Source organism: Ascaphus truei, chromosome 14, assembly GCF_040206685.1.
Source record: "Ascaphus truei isolate aAscTru1 chromosome 14, aAscTru1.hap1, whole genome shotgun sequence".
Lineage (NCBI taxonomy): Eukaryota > Metazoa > Chordata > Amphibia > Anura > Ascaphidae > Ascaphus > Ascaphus truei.
Window position 1 is genome coordinate 51,929,905 of NC_134496.1, and position 17,020 is coordinate 51,946,924.

The 17,020-nt window shown below is 48.6% G+C and overlaps 1 protein-coding gene and 1 long non-coding RNA gene across 3 annotated transcripts in view; both read left to right on the forward strand.

Moving 5' to 3' along the window:
- The first annotated feature begins 739 nt into the window (after window positions 1-739).
- Window positions 740-17,020, forward strand: part of RUBCN (rubicon autophagy regulator) — a 30,573-nt gene continuing 14,292 nt past the window's right edge. The window contains exons 1-8 of one of the 2 annotated variants that reach the window (XM_075570985.1): window positions 740-857; window positions 9,403-9,556; window positions 10,674-10,757; window positions 11,421-11,580; window positions 12,196-12,302; window positions 12,914-13,067; window positions 14,131-14,613; window positions 15,286-15,330. In XM_075570985.1, coding sequence (XP_075427100.1) covers window positions 820-857; window positions 9,403-9,556; window positions 10,674-10,757; window positions 11,421-11,580; window positions 12,196-12,302; window positions 12,914-13,067; window positions 14,131-14,613; window positions 15,286-15,330 — 1,225 coding nt within the window. In that variant the 5' untranslated portion in view covers window positions 740-819. The remainder of the gene's footprint in view (window positions 858-9,402; window positions 9,557-10,673; window positions 10,758-11,420; window positions 11,581-12,195; window positions 12,303-12,913; window positions 13,068-14,130; window positions 14,614-15,285; window positions 15,331-17,020) is intronic. The other variant, XM_075570986.1, reaches the window with a different exon arrangement.
- Window positions 15,328-15,692, forward strand: LOC142466161 (uncharacterized). The gene is made up of 2 exons (XR_012788077.1): window positions 15,328-15,460; window positions 15,520-15,692. It is a non-coding gene; the product is annotated as an uncharacterized LOC142466161 (long non-coding RNA).

The window sequence follows — 17,020 nt, forward strand, 5'->3', positions numbered from 1 at the left end:
GAGTCCCAGTGACCAGGGGCAGGCCTGCTTCATACTGCAGGACCCATGGAGTCTCAGTGACCAGGGGCAGGCCTGCTTCATACTGCAGGACCCATGGAGTCTCAGTGACCAGGGGCAGGCCTGCTTCATACTGCAGGACCCATGGAGTCTCAGTGACCAGGGGCAGGCATGCTTCATACTGCAGGACCCATGGAGTCTCAGTGACCAGGGGCAGGCCTGCTTCATACTGCAGGACCCATGGAGTCTCAGTGACAGGCCTGCTTCATACTGCAGGACCCATGGAGTCTCAGTGACCAGGGGCAGGCCTGCTTCATACTGCAGGACCCATGGAGTCTCAGTGACCAGGGGCAGGCCTGCTTCATACTGCGGGACCCATGGAGTCTCAGTGACCAGGGGCAGGCCTGCTTCATACTGCAGGACCCATGGAGTCTCAGTGACCAGGGGCAGGCCTGCTTCATACTGCGGGACCCATGGAGTCTCAGTAACCAGGGGCAGGCCTGCTTCATACTGCAGGACCAATGGAGTCTCAGTGACCAGGGACAGGCCTGCTCTCTTTTTTATGTCATTTTTTGTCTCAGAATTGTCAAATCTCACTGATTTCATCAGTCCTTGGAGAATAACACATCTGTACATCAACTCCTGGGTAGTGACCGTGTGTGTGTATAGCACCCCCCGGTGTTTGCTGCGGCGCGGGGCACCCTGGGAGTTGTAGTTCGCAGAGGCACCGGAAGCAGGAAGTGGCCGCTGTGTGGGCGGGTCGGGGAGGGGCAGCTCTGTGTTTTGACGTTTGATGGAAAGTCCGAAGTGACCGAGACCGGCATGGAGATCAGCGGCCTGCAGCGGGGGGAGCCCGCGGGGTGAGGGACACACACAACACACTCATATCACACATTATACACTAATATATACACACACTATACACTAATATATACACACACACACACACACACACACTAATATCACACATTATACACTAATATCACACACACCACACTAATATCACACACACCACACTAATATCACACATTATACACTAATATCACACACACCACACTAATATCACACATTATACACTAATATCACACACACCACACTAATATCACACATTATACACTAATATCACACACACCACACTAATATCACACATTATACACTAATATCACACACACCACACTAATATCACACATTATACACTAATATCACACACACCACACTAATATCACACATTATACACTAATATCACACACACCACACTAATATCACACACACACACACACACACACACACACACACACACACACACACACACACACACACTATCACACACACACACTAATATCACACATTATACACTAATATCACACACACACACACCACACACACCACACTAATATCACACACACACACACCACACTAATCACACACACACACACACACACACACACACACACACACACACACACACACACACACACACACACTGATGCACACACACACACACTGATGCACACACTGATGCACACACTGATATACACACACACTGATCAAAGTGCTTATTAATTCATACAAATACATGGATTTGTATATGCAAATGTATATTAATACTCCTATATGTATATCCGCATATAGAACACTGATCTCTAATATATACATCCCTAGATTGTAAGCTCTTAGGATCAGGGCCCTCTTACCTTTTTGTATGTAACAGTTTATGCAATGATCAAATCTCTGTGGGCGCTTTACAAATAAATGATAATATACTGTATACATTTTTCTATAGGTAAAGATCGCAAGAGACGCTTCTAGGGCATAATAAAGTTCTTAAGTGAAGGAAAGAAATGGTTAAAAATGCACACTTACAATTGTAATCGCACACACACACGCCCTGGGAGAACTGTCAATTCTAAGGCTCCGGAACATTCCCTGTACTCTCCTGTAAGTTACCAGGCTGTGGAGGCAGGGAGAGGCTTTAACAGTTACAGTCCTGCGGAGACGCGTTGGGCCATGTTTGCTGCGCAGGCCCCTTTTGGGCTATGTAATGTGTCTTTTTGTACCACTTGGTAAATATGGCACCTTTTGTGTTCCTGCTGCACTCCATTCTGTAGGTTACTGCAAAACTATATTGCATCCCTTACATCAGTGTAGGGGTTAAGTGTCAGTGTAGCTGCTCTCTATGCAATACTAAGGTTCGGGATTCTGTCCCACACAGGCCCTGTATATACACACACACATCGGGATTCTGTCCCACGCAGCCCCTATATATACACACATCGGGATTCTGTCCCGCGCAGCCCCTATATATACACACACATCGGGATTCTGTCCCGCGCAGCCCCTATATATACACACACATCAGGATTCTGTCCCGCGCAGCCCCTATATATACACACACATCGGGATTCTGTCCCGCGCAGCCCCTATATATACACACACATCAGGATTCTGTCCCACACAGCCCCTATATATACACACACATCGGGATTCTGTCCCACACAGCCCCTATATATACAAACACATCGGGATTCTGTCCCACACAGCCCCTATATATACACACACATCGGGATTCTGTCCCACACAGCCCCTATATATACACACACACACACATCGGGATTCTGTCCCACACAGCCCCTATATATACACACACACACACACACACACCGGGATTCTGTCCCACACAGCCCCTATATATACACACACACACACACACACATCGGGATTCTGTCTCACACAGCCCCTATATATATATATATATATATATATACACACACACATCGGGATTCTGTCTCACACAGCCCCTATAAATATACACACACACATCGGGATTCTGTCTCACACAGCCCCTATATATATATATATATATATATATATATATATACACACGCACACACATCGGGATTCTGTCTCACACAGCCCCTATATATATATATATATATATATATATATATATATATATATACACACGCACACACATCGGGATTCTGTCTCACACAGCCCCTATATATACACACACACACACATCGGGATTCTGTCTCACACAGCCCCTATAAATATACACACACACATCGGGATTCTGTCTCACACAGCCCCTATATATATATATATATATATATACACACGCACACACATCGGGATTCTGTCTCACACAGCCCCTATATATATATATATATATATATATATATATATACACACGCACACACATCGGGATTCTGTCTCACACAGCCCCTATATATATACACACACACACACATCGGGATTCTGTCTCACACAGCCCCTATATATATATATATACACACACACATCGGGATTCTGTCTCACACAGCCCCTATATATATACACACACACACACACACACACACACATCGGGATTCTGTCTCACACAGCCCATATATATATATATATATATATATATATATATATATATATATATATATATATATATATATATATATATATATATATATATATATATATATATATATATATATACACACGCACACATCAGGATTCTGTCCCACACAGCCCCTATATATATACACGCACACATTGGGATTCTGTCCCATACAGCCCCTATATATACACACACACACATTTGGATTCTGTCCCACACAGCCCCTATATATATACACACACACACAGCCCCTGTATATATACACACACATTTGGATTCTGTCCCACACAGCCCCTATATATATACACACACACAGCCCCTGTTTATATATACACACACATTTGGATTCTGTCCCACACAGCCCCTATATACACACACACACACACACACACACACACACACACACAGCCCCTGTATATATACACACACATTTGGATTCTGTCCCACACAGCCCCTATATATACACACACACACACACACACATCGGGATTCTGTCCCACACAGCCCCTATATATACACACACAGCCCCTGCATACATCCGATAAGAACCTCTTCACAGCAGCATTTCCTCCCCATTCTGCCCGGTCAGCAGCAGTGGATCTGAAACAAAGAGCTGAGCCACAGGTCGCACTGCTGCTGACGGAGAAGGAATACCACTGACCCCCGGCTCTCCTCCTGGTACTGTATTAGGCGAAGGGGATGACCTTTTGTATCTGACACACCACACACTGCCAACAGTATTAATGAATCATACAGGGAGCTTTATATAATTAACCTGACACTGATGCACTCACAGGACCATGTCTACTAAGCCGTGCTACTCCATTCAACTGAAAAGGTGTCTTGCAGCACTATGGAGTGGGGTTGTTTAGTAAATGTGTCCCATACTGTGTGTGTGTGTGTGTGTGTGTGTGTGTGTGTGTGTGTGTGTGTGTGTGTGTGTGTGTGTGTGTTGCATGCACTTCATGTCAATGAATTCATTTAAAATACAACAGGCGTATGCTCGTGATGATGTATGTTACTGATAACAGTATTTGTTCTGTTCTCTGGTGGTGAAAGTGCATTGAATGCTTCTCTCTGCAAAACGTATTCCTTTCCGATAACTGTGATACACATCTATACCCTAACATGATGGGGTGGAGGGGGGGGGGGACCTGGGCCTCTTGGAGTTTCCATATCTGGATTTGTGGTCCTCTGCTTGAGTTAGTTCTTGATTTGATCCCTTGTTCTTCTTTGCTTTATGAAGCCTGGAATAGACCTAACACATTAACCCCTTAATGCCATTGCTTGCCTGGGCTGCGGTGATGCTGTCGGTTTTGTATGGCTGGGTAGGCAGTTGAGTACTGCAGCTGTGTGATTCTTAGTGAAATTGCAGGTCCCAGACCAAATGTAAACTCTGCAATCGTATTGCACTATACACCGGATATATACCTTAAATGAGAAGTACATTTCAACATATCTTTCTCACCACAATATTTGTAATTAAATAACAGGTGAACAGAAATGAAGCACCCAGTATACCCACTGCAAGATGGCTGTGCAACAGATATTCTACCACTGGGGTATATTCTGTATTTGTACCAAACTCCACCCTAACACCCCAAACATTCACACACTCAATCCTTAATGGGATCATCTGTGTGGCTGGACCATACCCCATCCCGAGGCCGTCCCACAATGAGCAGCCATTTTACCTGTTTGTTTCAACATTGTCCCTCATTCCCTGTAGAGTGTAAGCTCTCCGGATCAGGGCTCATTACTTTCTGGATCAGTTTTAGCGTGCGTGTCCATATTTGTATGTTACTGTCTATGTAATGATCACATTTCTGCGCCCCCATTGTACCGCACTGCGGGATATGTTGGCGCTTTACAAATCAGCATTAATGCATGTATCATTGTATTTATATAGCGCAAGCAGAGTACCCGGTCCTGTACCAACAGTGGCGATAAAAGCAGCACGTTAATGACAGCGTAAGGCAAAGGGGGCCCTGCCCCGAAGAGCTTACAATCTAAGTGATATGACTATCCACTGATCAGCCGCAGTTTGCGTTGAGTGGAAAGGAAACCTATCGGTCTAGAAGAGAGGTGCTTCAGCTCGGTCGTCAGTAACTACCATAAAGACCAGATGTCTGGGCAATACATAGCTAAGCAAGGTGCCTAAGGTTGCGCTTATAGTGCCGGCGACAGCGACGCAACGTCGCGTCAAAACAAATGCATTGCCGCCGTCGCATGCGCTTTTAGTAAGCGCAACGCGAAGGAGCAACGGCTTGGTCGCGATCGCAGGAAGTCATCTCAATTTGATTTTCCCAGCAACCGTAGCCTGCTGTCGCCGGCACTATAAGCGTAGCATATGTATGTATGTATGTCTTTATATAGCGCCATCCATGTACATAGCGCTTTGCAACACACGTGACATAATATTATAACATATAATGGGAATAAGCGCTTCAGACATAAAGGAAAAGGAGTCCCTGCCCCGAAGAGCTTACAATCTAAGTGGTAAGTCAGGAGAACTTATAGAGACAGTAGGAGGGAGTTCTGGTAAGTGCGTCTGCAGGGGGCCAAGGTCGGAGTATGGGGTGTATAGTATCAGCCACAGAGCTACTCATCACAGTTAGTGACAATTAAGCCTGGGCCCCTTTTACCTTTCTGTCTGTGCTGAAGCAGGGACCCCTAGTGGTGAGTCGCGAAAGCATTTTCAAGGGGAGAGGTTACCGAGCCTTGTGTCTACATGCATCCAGGATTCCTGGGTACATTTTTAGGGCAAAAGATATATTAAGTGCGCGCGTTTTTCCAAAAATAATGATATGTCCCAAAGTGTGCTAAGTAGTCCCTCTGCTGCTCCTCACTCTCCCGTGATCAGCGGGGCAACCAACCGAAATGTACACACATAACGAGGGCGCGAAAAAGAAAAAGAAACGCACTATTAGTATAAAATTAAACGTTATTCATATTTATAAATTGCACAAAGTAAATGTGAGCGTGGGAACCAACCCTGAGGCGAGACCTGATTTGCAAAGGTCTGGTAACCTATTATGTCATTGGGAAAATGAGCAAACCCGATTGGTGGAACAGTTTAATTTTTCTGTATTTTTACTGGACGTCAGTGTTGTCAATCATACCTCCTGACGAAGCGTCATATGACGCGAAACGCGTAGAGGTGACGTCATACGCAGCAGAGAGGGAGCGTCGTTACGTTCCTCCTCCGTCCGGGCAGCTGTGTGTTTTACTTCCCTGCGGTGGTTTAGCGCGAAGTGAAGGGGTTTGAATTTGGATATTGAGCCGGCAGAACGTCGCCACCGGATCATCTGGCATTTGGGATCTTGCCTCAGTGTTGGTTCCCACGCTCACATTCACCCCTCCCTCCAGCTCCCCCAGTGATGTTTGGATCTATTGTGATCCTATTTTATGTAAGTTTTACTTTTTGCAATTTATAAATGTTAATAACGTTTAATTTTATACTAATAGTGTGTTTCTTTTTTGCGCCCTCGTTATATGGGTAAATTTTTAGGGGAAACAGCAACTCTGGGCCCTGGCTAGATAGACACAATCTTGCAACACTTTCTCCGCAAACCCCCCATGAAACTCATACCACAGCAATCTCTGCTTGCTGGCATCCCTGGAAAGGTATAAACGCATACAATTCCTTATTACAGAACATTACAGGTTATGCATGTCCAATCCCTGGGTTCAAGAGCTGACACTCTAAAAAAACCAACACACGGATCAGGAGTAACCATTTGATATTTGATAGCCTGGCTTCCCCTTACCGTCACAACCGGCTATGCCGTGTTATCGCTAGATCAGTGTGCTCAGAAATGCAACTATAGCACACAAAGCCTTGTATATTCTCTGTCTGTGTGCAACGCTGACTGTGAGAAGCAGTGCACCTAGCCCCCTTTCAGCAGTGAAGTGGTTAAAAACACACATGCGTGTGACTGTAGCTTGTAATGTCACAGTAAGGTGACACATTGCTAGCATGTCGGTGTCACTCTCCCGCTGAGAGATGCTTTTTCGTGCCAATGTCGGACCACACTATGGAGAGTTTTATTCTAAGGCCTCAATTATACCAGAAACTGCAGTGATCTGGTGATGTCATCGCGGCGGCGCTGCATGTGCACACACAGAAGCGACTTGTAGCACTACTGCAGGGAGACATGGCCAGATCCATCTATCTGTATATACCGTGCTAATCACGTGACGCCGCCTGTGAAAAACAAAATCTCCGATCTCTTCATGAGACAGGCTCTTTGCAGCGCGTCGCGGCGCTGCCATGGCGATTGGTATGTGCGCTTTCATTGCATTTTTTTTGCGATTTAGTATACAGGGATGTATAGCACATTTCTGGGGTAAGTAGGGGTTCTAGACGTGGAGAAGACCGCACACCTGGTAGAAGGTACGCAGGCACAGAGACAAGGAGAAAAGTTACTGGGTGCACCACACATACTGCTTCTCTACAACATACAATTGGGAGATAACGGTCGTGGGACACGACTTTCAATACAAATGTAATGTATTAAATCCAAGTCCAATATCCCGCATTGATCTGTGAGATCAAACACGCAAGTAGGGGTTACACACGCTGCGCATTAAGGCGCTTTCATGATCTAGGTGAGCCTGCCGTGTATTTCCAGGTGTGGACGGACTTTATTACGTTGTCTTTCTGGATTTCTTGTGTTGTGAATCCATTTGGGCTGTTTCCCTTCCAGTAAGAGTCACAGATAAGAGACCTGTGGCCAGTGAGCCAGTCCCGTCCCCAGTGAGCCAGTCCCGTGCCCAGTGAGCCAGTCACAACACATTTATAGAAACAAGTGACCTATGGCCCTTCCAGATTGCCTCCCTCATCAGAGAGACTCATAGTCCACTGCTGTGACCACGCCTTAAGCAGTAATGACACAGAGGGAGAAGGCCTTTGTTGGCGTGTACATGTCTTACTCCGCCTGTATTTTCATTGGTTGAATGTTTACACTATGGTACTGTATGTCGATCTGCGTTTTCTGCTGTCCCTTTTCTATCAAAATAAATATATTTTCCCACGACTGTGCCACAATCTCGACTGGTCCTGAGTAATTATTGCTATATCTTCTTGTTGATACTTGTGACACACGGCCATGCGTTGTGTTGTTGGGATAACAGGAAGGAGAGCTGCAGAGACCTGATCCCTTTATCCCGAGGAAGGGGTGGGGGGTTATTATATGAGCATTGAGCACTGCCGGGGTTTCATTATGTGAGCGCAACAATCTCACACACATCACACCTTCTCATGGTCTCCTGCTGCGTGATGGACTCTTTACTCGGTGTATCAGTATGTGCTCACTTTGCAGGTGTTTGTTCTTTGGTTCTCTGATCTCTGTGGTGCTGACCCGCTAAACGTGCTGTAACCGTGTAAATGAGGAGCACACACTTACTAGACCAGGGACCGCCAACTCCAGTCCTCAAGGGCCACCAACATGCCAGGCATTGGTGATATCCCTGCTTCAGCACAGCTGGCTCTGTCATTCTGACTGAGCCAACTGTGCTGAAGCAGGGATATCCTTCTAACCTGGCCTTTTGGTAGAGTTGGCCACCCCTGCACCAGCCAAGTACTGTAAGTTTGAATCTGTTCGTTGGTGTATGTCCCGGCTCTCCTTCCCGATCACTGCTGGTTTATTGTTCGGATTTGTGCAGTATCACAGCTGGTTAGTAGCTGTGCATTACACTCCTCTAGTTCGGACACGTCTACACTCACTCTGGTTCTGTACGGTCTTGTGTATCAATCCCTGCCCTGTATATCGTGTTACACATCAAGCAAGTTGGTTACATTCCTAGAGGTTTTGCTTCACTTCAGGGTGTCTATTCCTGAGGGATGTTTAGCCTCAGTCTTGCTAAAGACTTGGGGAATACATGCTGTGTATTCTGCCCCAGCTGTTTGTATGTTCCTGGTGCTGAGTGCCGGGAATCCCACAGTGCTTTCACACCACCTCATTATGTTGAGAGCCTTTTTGACATGGGAACTGTGTGGTTTATCTCTGCAGGGCCGAGCACTGGAGGCTTCTGGATACTCTGAAGACCACAGTGGAAGGGTTGGTGTCTGGCAACAGCCGAAACGTTTGGTCCAAGTACGGTGGCCTGCAGAGGCTCTGCAGAGACATGAGCAGCATTCTCCAGCATGGACTTGTCTGTGATCAGGTAAGATGAGCGACGGTGTTATCTCTCTGCCCTGCCCCCCCCCCCGCCCTGTCTGCCCGGCCCCTCCACCCTGCCTGCATGCCTGGCCCCTCCCCCCCAAATTCCCCACGCACCCTGTCTGCCCGGCGGCTCCTCTGGCCTGCCCGTGATGATATTATACAGGTAATATCAAATAACGAGCAGTATTTTGGTGCCACATTAACATACAAAAAATAACCCTGCAGTGATTAATAAAAAATAACTCTTTAGTAGGATCGTGGTTCTTTTTGTCCCTAATAAAGCTTCCTCTGTGAGACCAAACAGGGGTTTGATTTAACAACATAGCTTACGATTGTATAATTATTATTTGTGTGTGTATTTAGCCTGCTATTTATTTTGTGCGTTAACAGGCTGGAGTTACATAGTTACATAGTAGATGAGGTTGAAAAAGTTCAACCTATGCTAAATTTAGACGACAGATACATTATCCCATATCTATACTTACTTATTGATCCAGAGGAAGGCAAACAAAAACCCCAGAGTCATATCATCCAATGATATCTCATAAGGGGAAAAATAAATTCCTTCCTGACGCCAAGACGTTTTGTTCAGATTGGGGTCGATCCCCCGGTTCTGTTTATACACGAACTTTTACGTCAATTAAGTCTGACATTTAAAGCAGTAACACCAATAACGGCTTGTTAAATAGCACTGAGGAAAATAGGGCAGGGGCGGGCAACTCCAGTCCTCAAGGGCCACCAACAGGTCAGGTTTTAAGGATATCCCTGCTTCAGCACAGGTGTCTCAATTAGTGGCTCAGTCTTTGACTGCTTCAGCACAGGTGGCTCAGTCTTTGAACGGGAGTTGCCCACTCCGGATATAGAAGCAAACGTAGAAATTCCAAACTTGAGCTTTATTTTGTTATTTTGGAGCGGGTGAAAATCTCCTTTTTTTACATTGTGTAAATGTGTTGTGATTTCACCAGTTGAAAGTTCCTTTTTCTGATGGTACTCTAGGAGTTAGATGATCTTTTGAAGAGTTCTCATTATATGATCTGTTTAGTCCATGCCAGTAACTGCACCTCCCAGGGCTCTGATGGGGTATGAAGTCCATAAATCCTGTGCTGTTTTCTGAACAGGTGTATTCTGAGCGACAGGAATACTGGAATTTTGTGAAGAGCAGTCAGCAACTCCAGAGTGAAATGTCATCTGAAGTGGGACAGGTGAGTCCCCAACGGAGAGGGGGCGCCGGCGAGACCCGGGGGAAAAGAGGGGGCGCCGGCGAGACCCGGGGGGTGAAAGAGGGGGCGCCGGCGAGACCCGCGGGGGAAAGAGGGGGCGCTGGCGAGACCCGGGGGAAAAGAGGGGGCGCTGGCGAGACCCGGGGGAAAAGAGGGGGCGCCGGCGAGACCTGGGAGAGGGGGGGCGCCGGAGAGACCCGGGGGGAAAGAGGGGGCGCCGGCGAGACCCGGGGGAAAAGAGGGGGCGCCGGTGGGTCCCGGGGGAAAAGACGGGGCGCCCGGGAGAGAGGTGGCGCCTGGGAGAGAGGGAGCGCCGGTGGGTGCCGGGGAAAAAGAGGGGACGCTGGCAAGTCCCGGGGGAGAGGGGGCGGGCGGTGAGGAGGTGAGCTCTGCAGGGGTGAGGGGGGCAGTGGAAGGGAGTTTTGCGGGGGGAGGGGGGCAATAGGAGGGGGCTCTGTGCGGGAGAGGGGGGCAGTGGGAGGCAGCTCTGCGGGGGTGCACACAGTGGTAGAGGAGGAGCAAATAGACGGTCACTCTGTACAGGCTGTGCAGAAGCTGGATGAGGGGGCGTTAGTGCAGTGTGACGATGCTGGCTTGTTCTTCCACCCTCTGCGCTGAAATCATCCCTATACTGTTTTCCCCCAGTTCCTGCTCTCCAATCAGAACAGGCAGAGGAACGGCGACAGCACAAGTGACGGTGACAGCGGGCAGCTCTGGCTGCAGCACGGCCTGCAGTTTCATTGTCTCTCTGCTCAGCTCAAAGCTCTGCTGGGAAACGCGCAATACACCAAGCGGTTCTACACAGGTAACGCCCCCAAACTCGCACGCGGGTAAGGCCCCCAAACTCGCACACCCACATGGGTAACACCCCCAAACTCGCACAGAAGTCTCTGTGCACCAGCATGGCCTGCAATGTGAGAGAGAACAGGGGTGCTGAGCCTCTGATTGAGCCGCCTGTGCTGAAGCTGGGATATCCTGAAAACCTGACCGGTTGGGGGACTTGAGGACTGGCGTTGCCCGCCCCTGGGATAGAATACTTGGGCAAAGGTGCTGGGTTCTCTAATGACAATAATACTAATTGAAATCTTATACTTAGTGCCTAGGGTACCAGAAGATAGGGGGTCATAGCTACTTAGCGCTGCTAAGCCTAAAGGATCCGTACCGGTCAGCGGTTACCTTCATGCTTAGCGTGTCTTGTCCAGAGTTACTGAGATCTGGCATTGAGTCTCACGCCCGCGATCGGAATATTCCTCACTTGCACAGGTTCTAGATCTGTCTGGAAAGTGGTTTCTCCTGCTCCGTGTTTATATCCTTTAACCGGCGTGCCAGGGAAGCCTTTGACCCATTGAAAAGCAATGCGTTGCAGGCCCCTCTGGCAGTCGAGGGGTTAAGTACCTGAAAGTCTCCCTGTCTCCCCCAGACTCGGCCTTCCTGCTGAGCAGGGTCCACGTGGCTGCGATGTTCCAGTGTTTGGAGGCCGTGGAACAGAACGACCCCAGGTTGCTGGCTCAGATAGACACGTCCGTGGTGAGCAGTGAAGACTCGCACGTGGCACTGTATAATGATACCGAGTTATGAGAGAGATTCTCCGTGCAAATAACAAAAATACATCGATCAAAGAAACTGCTGCGCAAACAATAATCCCTCCGAGCGTTCGCTGAGCAAACGTAACCGCGAGAAGTAAAACCGCAGAACACAAACCGCTTACAAAGTTTGCTGAGCGTAGAAAATGTGACCCCAAAGAGGGATCGTAAGGAGGGGTACACTTTAAAAAAAATATCTTTGTACTAAGGAAAAGATATACATAAAACTCGCATAATGTACGTTACCAGCACAGATTATGACAATCACATTATTAACCAGGTAATAGTACGGTTCATTTTGAAATATAGACTAATTACAATGTGCCATATTACAGTTATTCAATAATCTTTTCTTCTTCCTCTGTTTTCTGTTTTAACCAAATAAACGTAACAATTTGGACTATACAGTTAACGAAGTAAGAGGGGTAACGGGAATAAACACCAAGAAAGGGTTACCATTTTGATGACCTGGAGTATCTGTACACGAACATCCCATATAAAAATGAGAAAAATACGTTTGTGACCATCATGCCTTTGATATGTTCTATTACTCAGCTTGCTGGCAAGAGAGAACACTCCCTTTCCGTGAAGAGTTTGAGTCTGACAGCACTGCCGGGATCCACTCGTTTCTCACACACGGATTACCCCCAGCACTCCCATTACGGCTCATACAGTAGTCTGCAGCTTCCCACCGGTGCTCCCGGCACTGGTAAGAGGTTGGGTTGGGAGTTAATCGGGAAGAGATTGGGTTGGAAGAGTGACTCTGTAAAAGGTTGGGTTGGGAGAGTGACTCAGGAAGAGGTTGGGTTGGGAGAGGGACTCAGGAAGATGTTGGGAGAGTTACTCGGGAAGAGGTTAGGAGAGGGACTCGGGAAGAGGTTGGGTTGGGAGAGGGACTCGGGAAGAAGTTGGGTTGGGAGAGGGACTCGGGAAGAGGTTGGGTTGGGAGAGGGACTCGGGAAGAGGTTGGTTTGGGAGAGGGACTCGGGAAGAGGTTGGTTTGGGAGAGGGACTCGGGAAGAGGTTGGTTTGGGAGAGAGACTCGGGAAGAGGTTGGTTTGGGAGAGGGACTCTGGAAGAGGTTGGTTTGGGAGAGGGACTCTGGAAGAGGTTGGTTTGGGAGAGGGACTCTGGAAGAGGTTGGGTTGGGAGATGGACTCGGGAAGAGGTTGGTTTGGGACAGGGACTCGGGAAGGGTTGGTTTGGGAGAGGGACACGGGAAGAGGTTGGGTTGGGACAGGGACTCGGGAAGAGGTTGGGAGAAGTACTCGGCAAGTGGTTGGGTGTGTGAGTGACTCGGCAAGAAGTTGGGTGTGTGAGTGACTCGATAACAGGTTGGGTTGTGAGAGGCACTCTGCTGTCTCTAGTCCGTGTGACAGATGAATGTAGGACTGAAGACCAATAGTATTACAAGTTTTGGAACGGAAGCACAACCTCTTTGAAACCAATGTTTTGACTGTAGCAGCAGTGACAGATACTGGAATGCTGTATAAGCAGAAACATGCTTCCTATTCAAACAGACAAATAAAGGTTAGAAATTACAGCTCAGGCAGTAAACCATGTGTGGGCTTATATATAGATCTGCATATATATATATATAGATGTGTGTGTGTGTGTTTTAAATTTAATATATATTTGTAATGATCCAGATGTTATATACATTGTGTGTTATAGCCTAGTGTGCTGTGTCTTCTTCCTCGCTCTTTGGAACCTGTTGGAGTATACTCTATTTATCTTATCTACCTATCCTCTCTCTCACACGTGTCCCTTAGATTTCCATCCCAGCTCCATGGTTCAGCAGAACCAGAACAAAATCTGCGATCCACTGGCTGAGGACGAGCCTCCTGTTGTGTCCATCCCTCCGTTCTGTGACACGTCATCTCGGAAGGCCTTCTCCCCGGTCAGCGATATGAGCATCAGCACCCTGACCAGCCACAGTGACGAGACCGGCATCCAGGAGGACCCGGCCAGCGAGGCCGACGACGGCCCAGAGTACCTGGCTATCGGCAACATGTGCAGGCGCTCATCCACCCAGAGCAGCGGCAGCAGCGGATCAAACCTCTTCTCCTCCTGCAGCTCTCTGAAGCCGGAGTCGCTGGGCCGCTGCACCCCGGCTCCTCCCGGCTCCTCTCTGCTCAGAGTTGCTCGTCGTTCCAGCTTCTCTGAGGGGCAGACGGGCAGCGGGCAGAGCAGCGCCAGGAAGAGCCACACACGGTCACACTCTGACACCAATGTGGCTACGGGCAAACCTCAAGGTAACAGCCAGATGATTCAGGATGTCTGTAATGGGAATATTGTGCCGTGCTCCTCTGACGTCTCTTCTCCCAGGGGGAGGCTCAGGAAAACCCTCCTGTCCTCTGGCTGCAGTTTGCTGCTATCACATTTCCCTTCTCTGTATACATATGCAGTAAAGTGATCCCCCATGTATGGTAGAACAAAACGTCACTCCGAAGGACTTGGTTATCACCCACTCCTCCGGAGCGCCGACCTGTTCTAGCGCACATGGGGGATCACATTACAGCATTGGACGCACCGGTTTAGGTTTCGGGGGCGTGCACCCGAGGCGTTACCTGTGAGAGTCGCGTGAGTGCATCTTTTCTGTCTACTTTATTCATATGTGTATACACACGCGGGCAGCCTGGATGAGTGCAATGTAGTCCCTGTTTATATATGTCCAGGCTATAATAACCGTAAGTCTTCGTCCGGATCTTTTGATTAGGTTGAGGTTTGTGCGTGTGGGGTCATTGTCCGACAGTTACAGATGGGTGAGGGAAACAGTAGGTCCCTGTCCGGCCAAGGTCCATAGGATGGCCCAGGAATAGGTTTATATCCCGCCTGGTTGAGTCCCCTCTGGATGTTTCCTTTCAATGTCTCTAACGTGTTTTCTTTCTGCTTCGTTGTTTTAACCCCTTCACTACTGGCTGCAGGAGGTGACCGGACTATCACCATGATACTGGAAGACCCTACGGCAGGTCTGGCATCTAACACCAAGCAAACGCTCTGGGTGATCGTGTTATTTACGTCAGAAGCACTGGTGACATTTCTACAACAGATTCACCTTCTCCTGCCCCCCTGCAGTGTGATCGGTCCTAATACAGGGAGGCTCAGTGTGACCGGTCCTAATACGGGAGGCTCAGTGTGATCGGTCCTAATACAGGGAGGCTCAGCGCTTTAGAAGCGCAGACTCCCAATCTCCGGGATAACCAACCCACACTAATATCCGTGCATGCTCCCATAACCTTCACCAGGCTTAGTCCTCACAGATGTTACGTGAGGTTTGTTCTTGAAACGTAGATGAGGTTTGAAGACATTAAAAAAAAAAATGTTCATTGAATCCCGAGGTTTCATCCAGTCTATGAATAATTTTCATGGTGGTCCAACAAAAAATGTATCTCTGCCTAAAAACGATGTAGTCCTAAAAAGGAAAGTCTCAGTAGCAGACTTACGTATAACGGAGGCTTCCAGGGGAAGGGGTCTGCGCCTCTCGCTGGGCGCCCACCCTGTGCCATGGATATGTCCCCACCTCACCGTGTCCCAAGGATATATCCCCAGTATGCCCTGTGCCAGGGATGTATCCCCAGTCTGCCCTGTGCCAGGGATGTATCCCCAGTCTGCCCTGTGCCAGGGATGTATCCCCAGTCTGCCCTGTGCCAGGGATGTATCCCCAGTCTGCCCTGTGCCAGGGATGTATCCCCTGTCTGCCCTGTGCCAGGGATGTATCCCCAGTCTGCCCTGTGCCAGGGATGTATCCCCAGTCTGCCCTGTGCCAGGGATGTATCCCCAGTCTGCCCTGTGCCAGGGATGTATCCCCAGTCTGCCCTGTGCCAGGGATGTATCCCCAGTCTGCCCTGTGCCAGGGATGTATCCCCAGTCTGCCCTGTGCCAGGGATGTATCCCCAGTCTGCCCTGTGCCAGGGATGTATCCCCAGCCCGCCCTGTGCCAGGGATGTATCCCCAGTCTGCCCTGTGCCAGGGATGTATCCCCAGCCCGCCCTGTGCCAGGGATATATTCCCACCTCAACCCGTTCCAGGAATATATCCCCAGCCCACCCTGTGCCAGGCAAATATCTGCAGCCCACCCTGTGCCAAGGATATATCCCTAGTCTCACAGATATATCCCCAGGTCCACCCTGTCTCGTGGATATATCCCCAGGCCCACCCTGTCTCACGGATATATCCCCAGGTCCACCCTGTCTCACGGATATATCCCCAGGTCCACCCTGTCTCACGGATATATCCCCAGGCCCACCCTGTCTCACGGATATATCCCCAGGTCCACCCTGTCTCGCGGATATATCCCCAGGTCCACCCTGTCTCGCGGATATATCCCCAGGTCCACCCTGTCTCACGGATATATCCCCAGGCCCACCCTGTCTCACGGATATATCCCCAGGCCCACCCTGGCACCAGTGCTTCTGTTACTCACCCAGTATCCTCGTTATATGTTGCATGTGCTTTTCTATCCTTGACCACAGCAAGATCTCACATTTCTCTTCCTCCCTTTGCCCTGCATTTCCCACCTCTTGGATTTCCCTGGTTCTCACCACAACCTTCACACTGGAGAGATATCGTTGCTTCCCCTGTGTTTTCATGTTGTGAACTTGCTGGAATGATTAGCACGTTCTGTGCTGGGGTGTGGGGGGGAGAGAGAGAATGGATAGC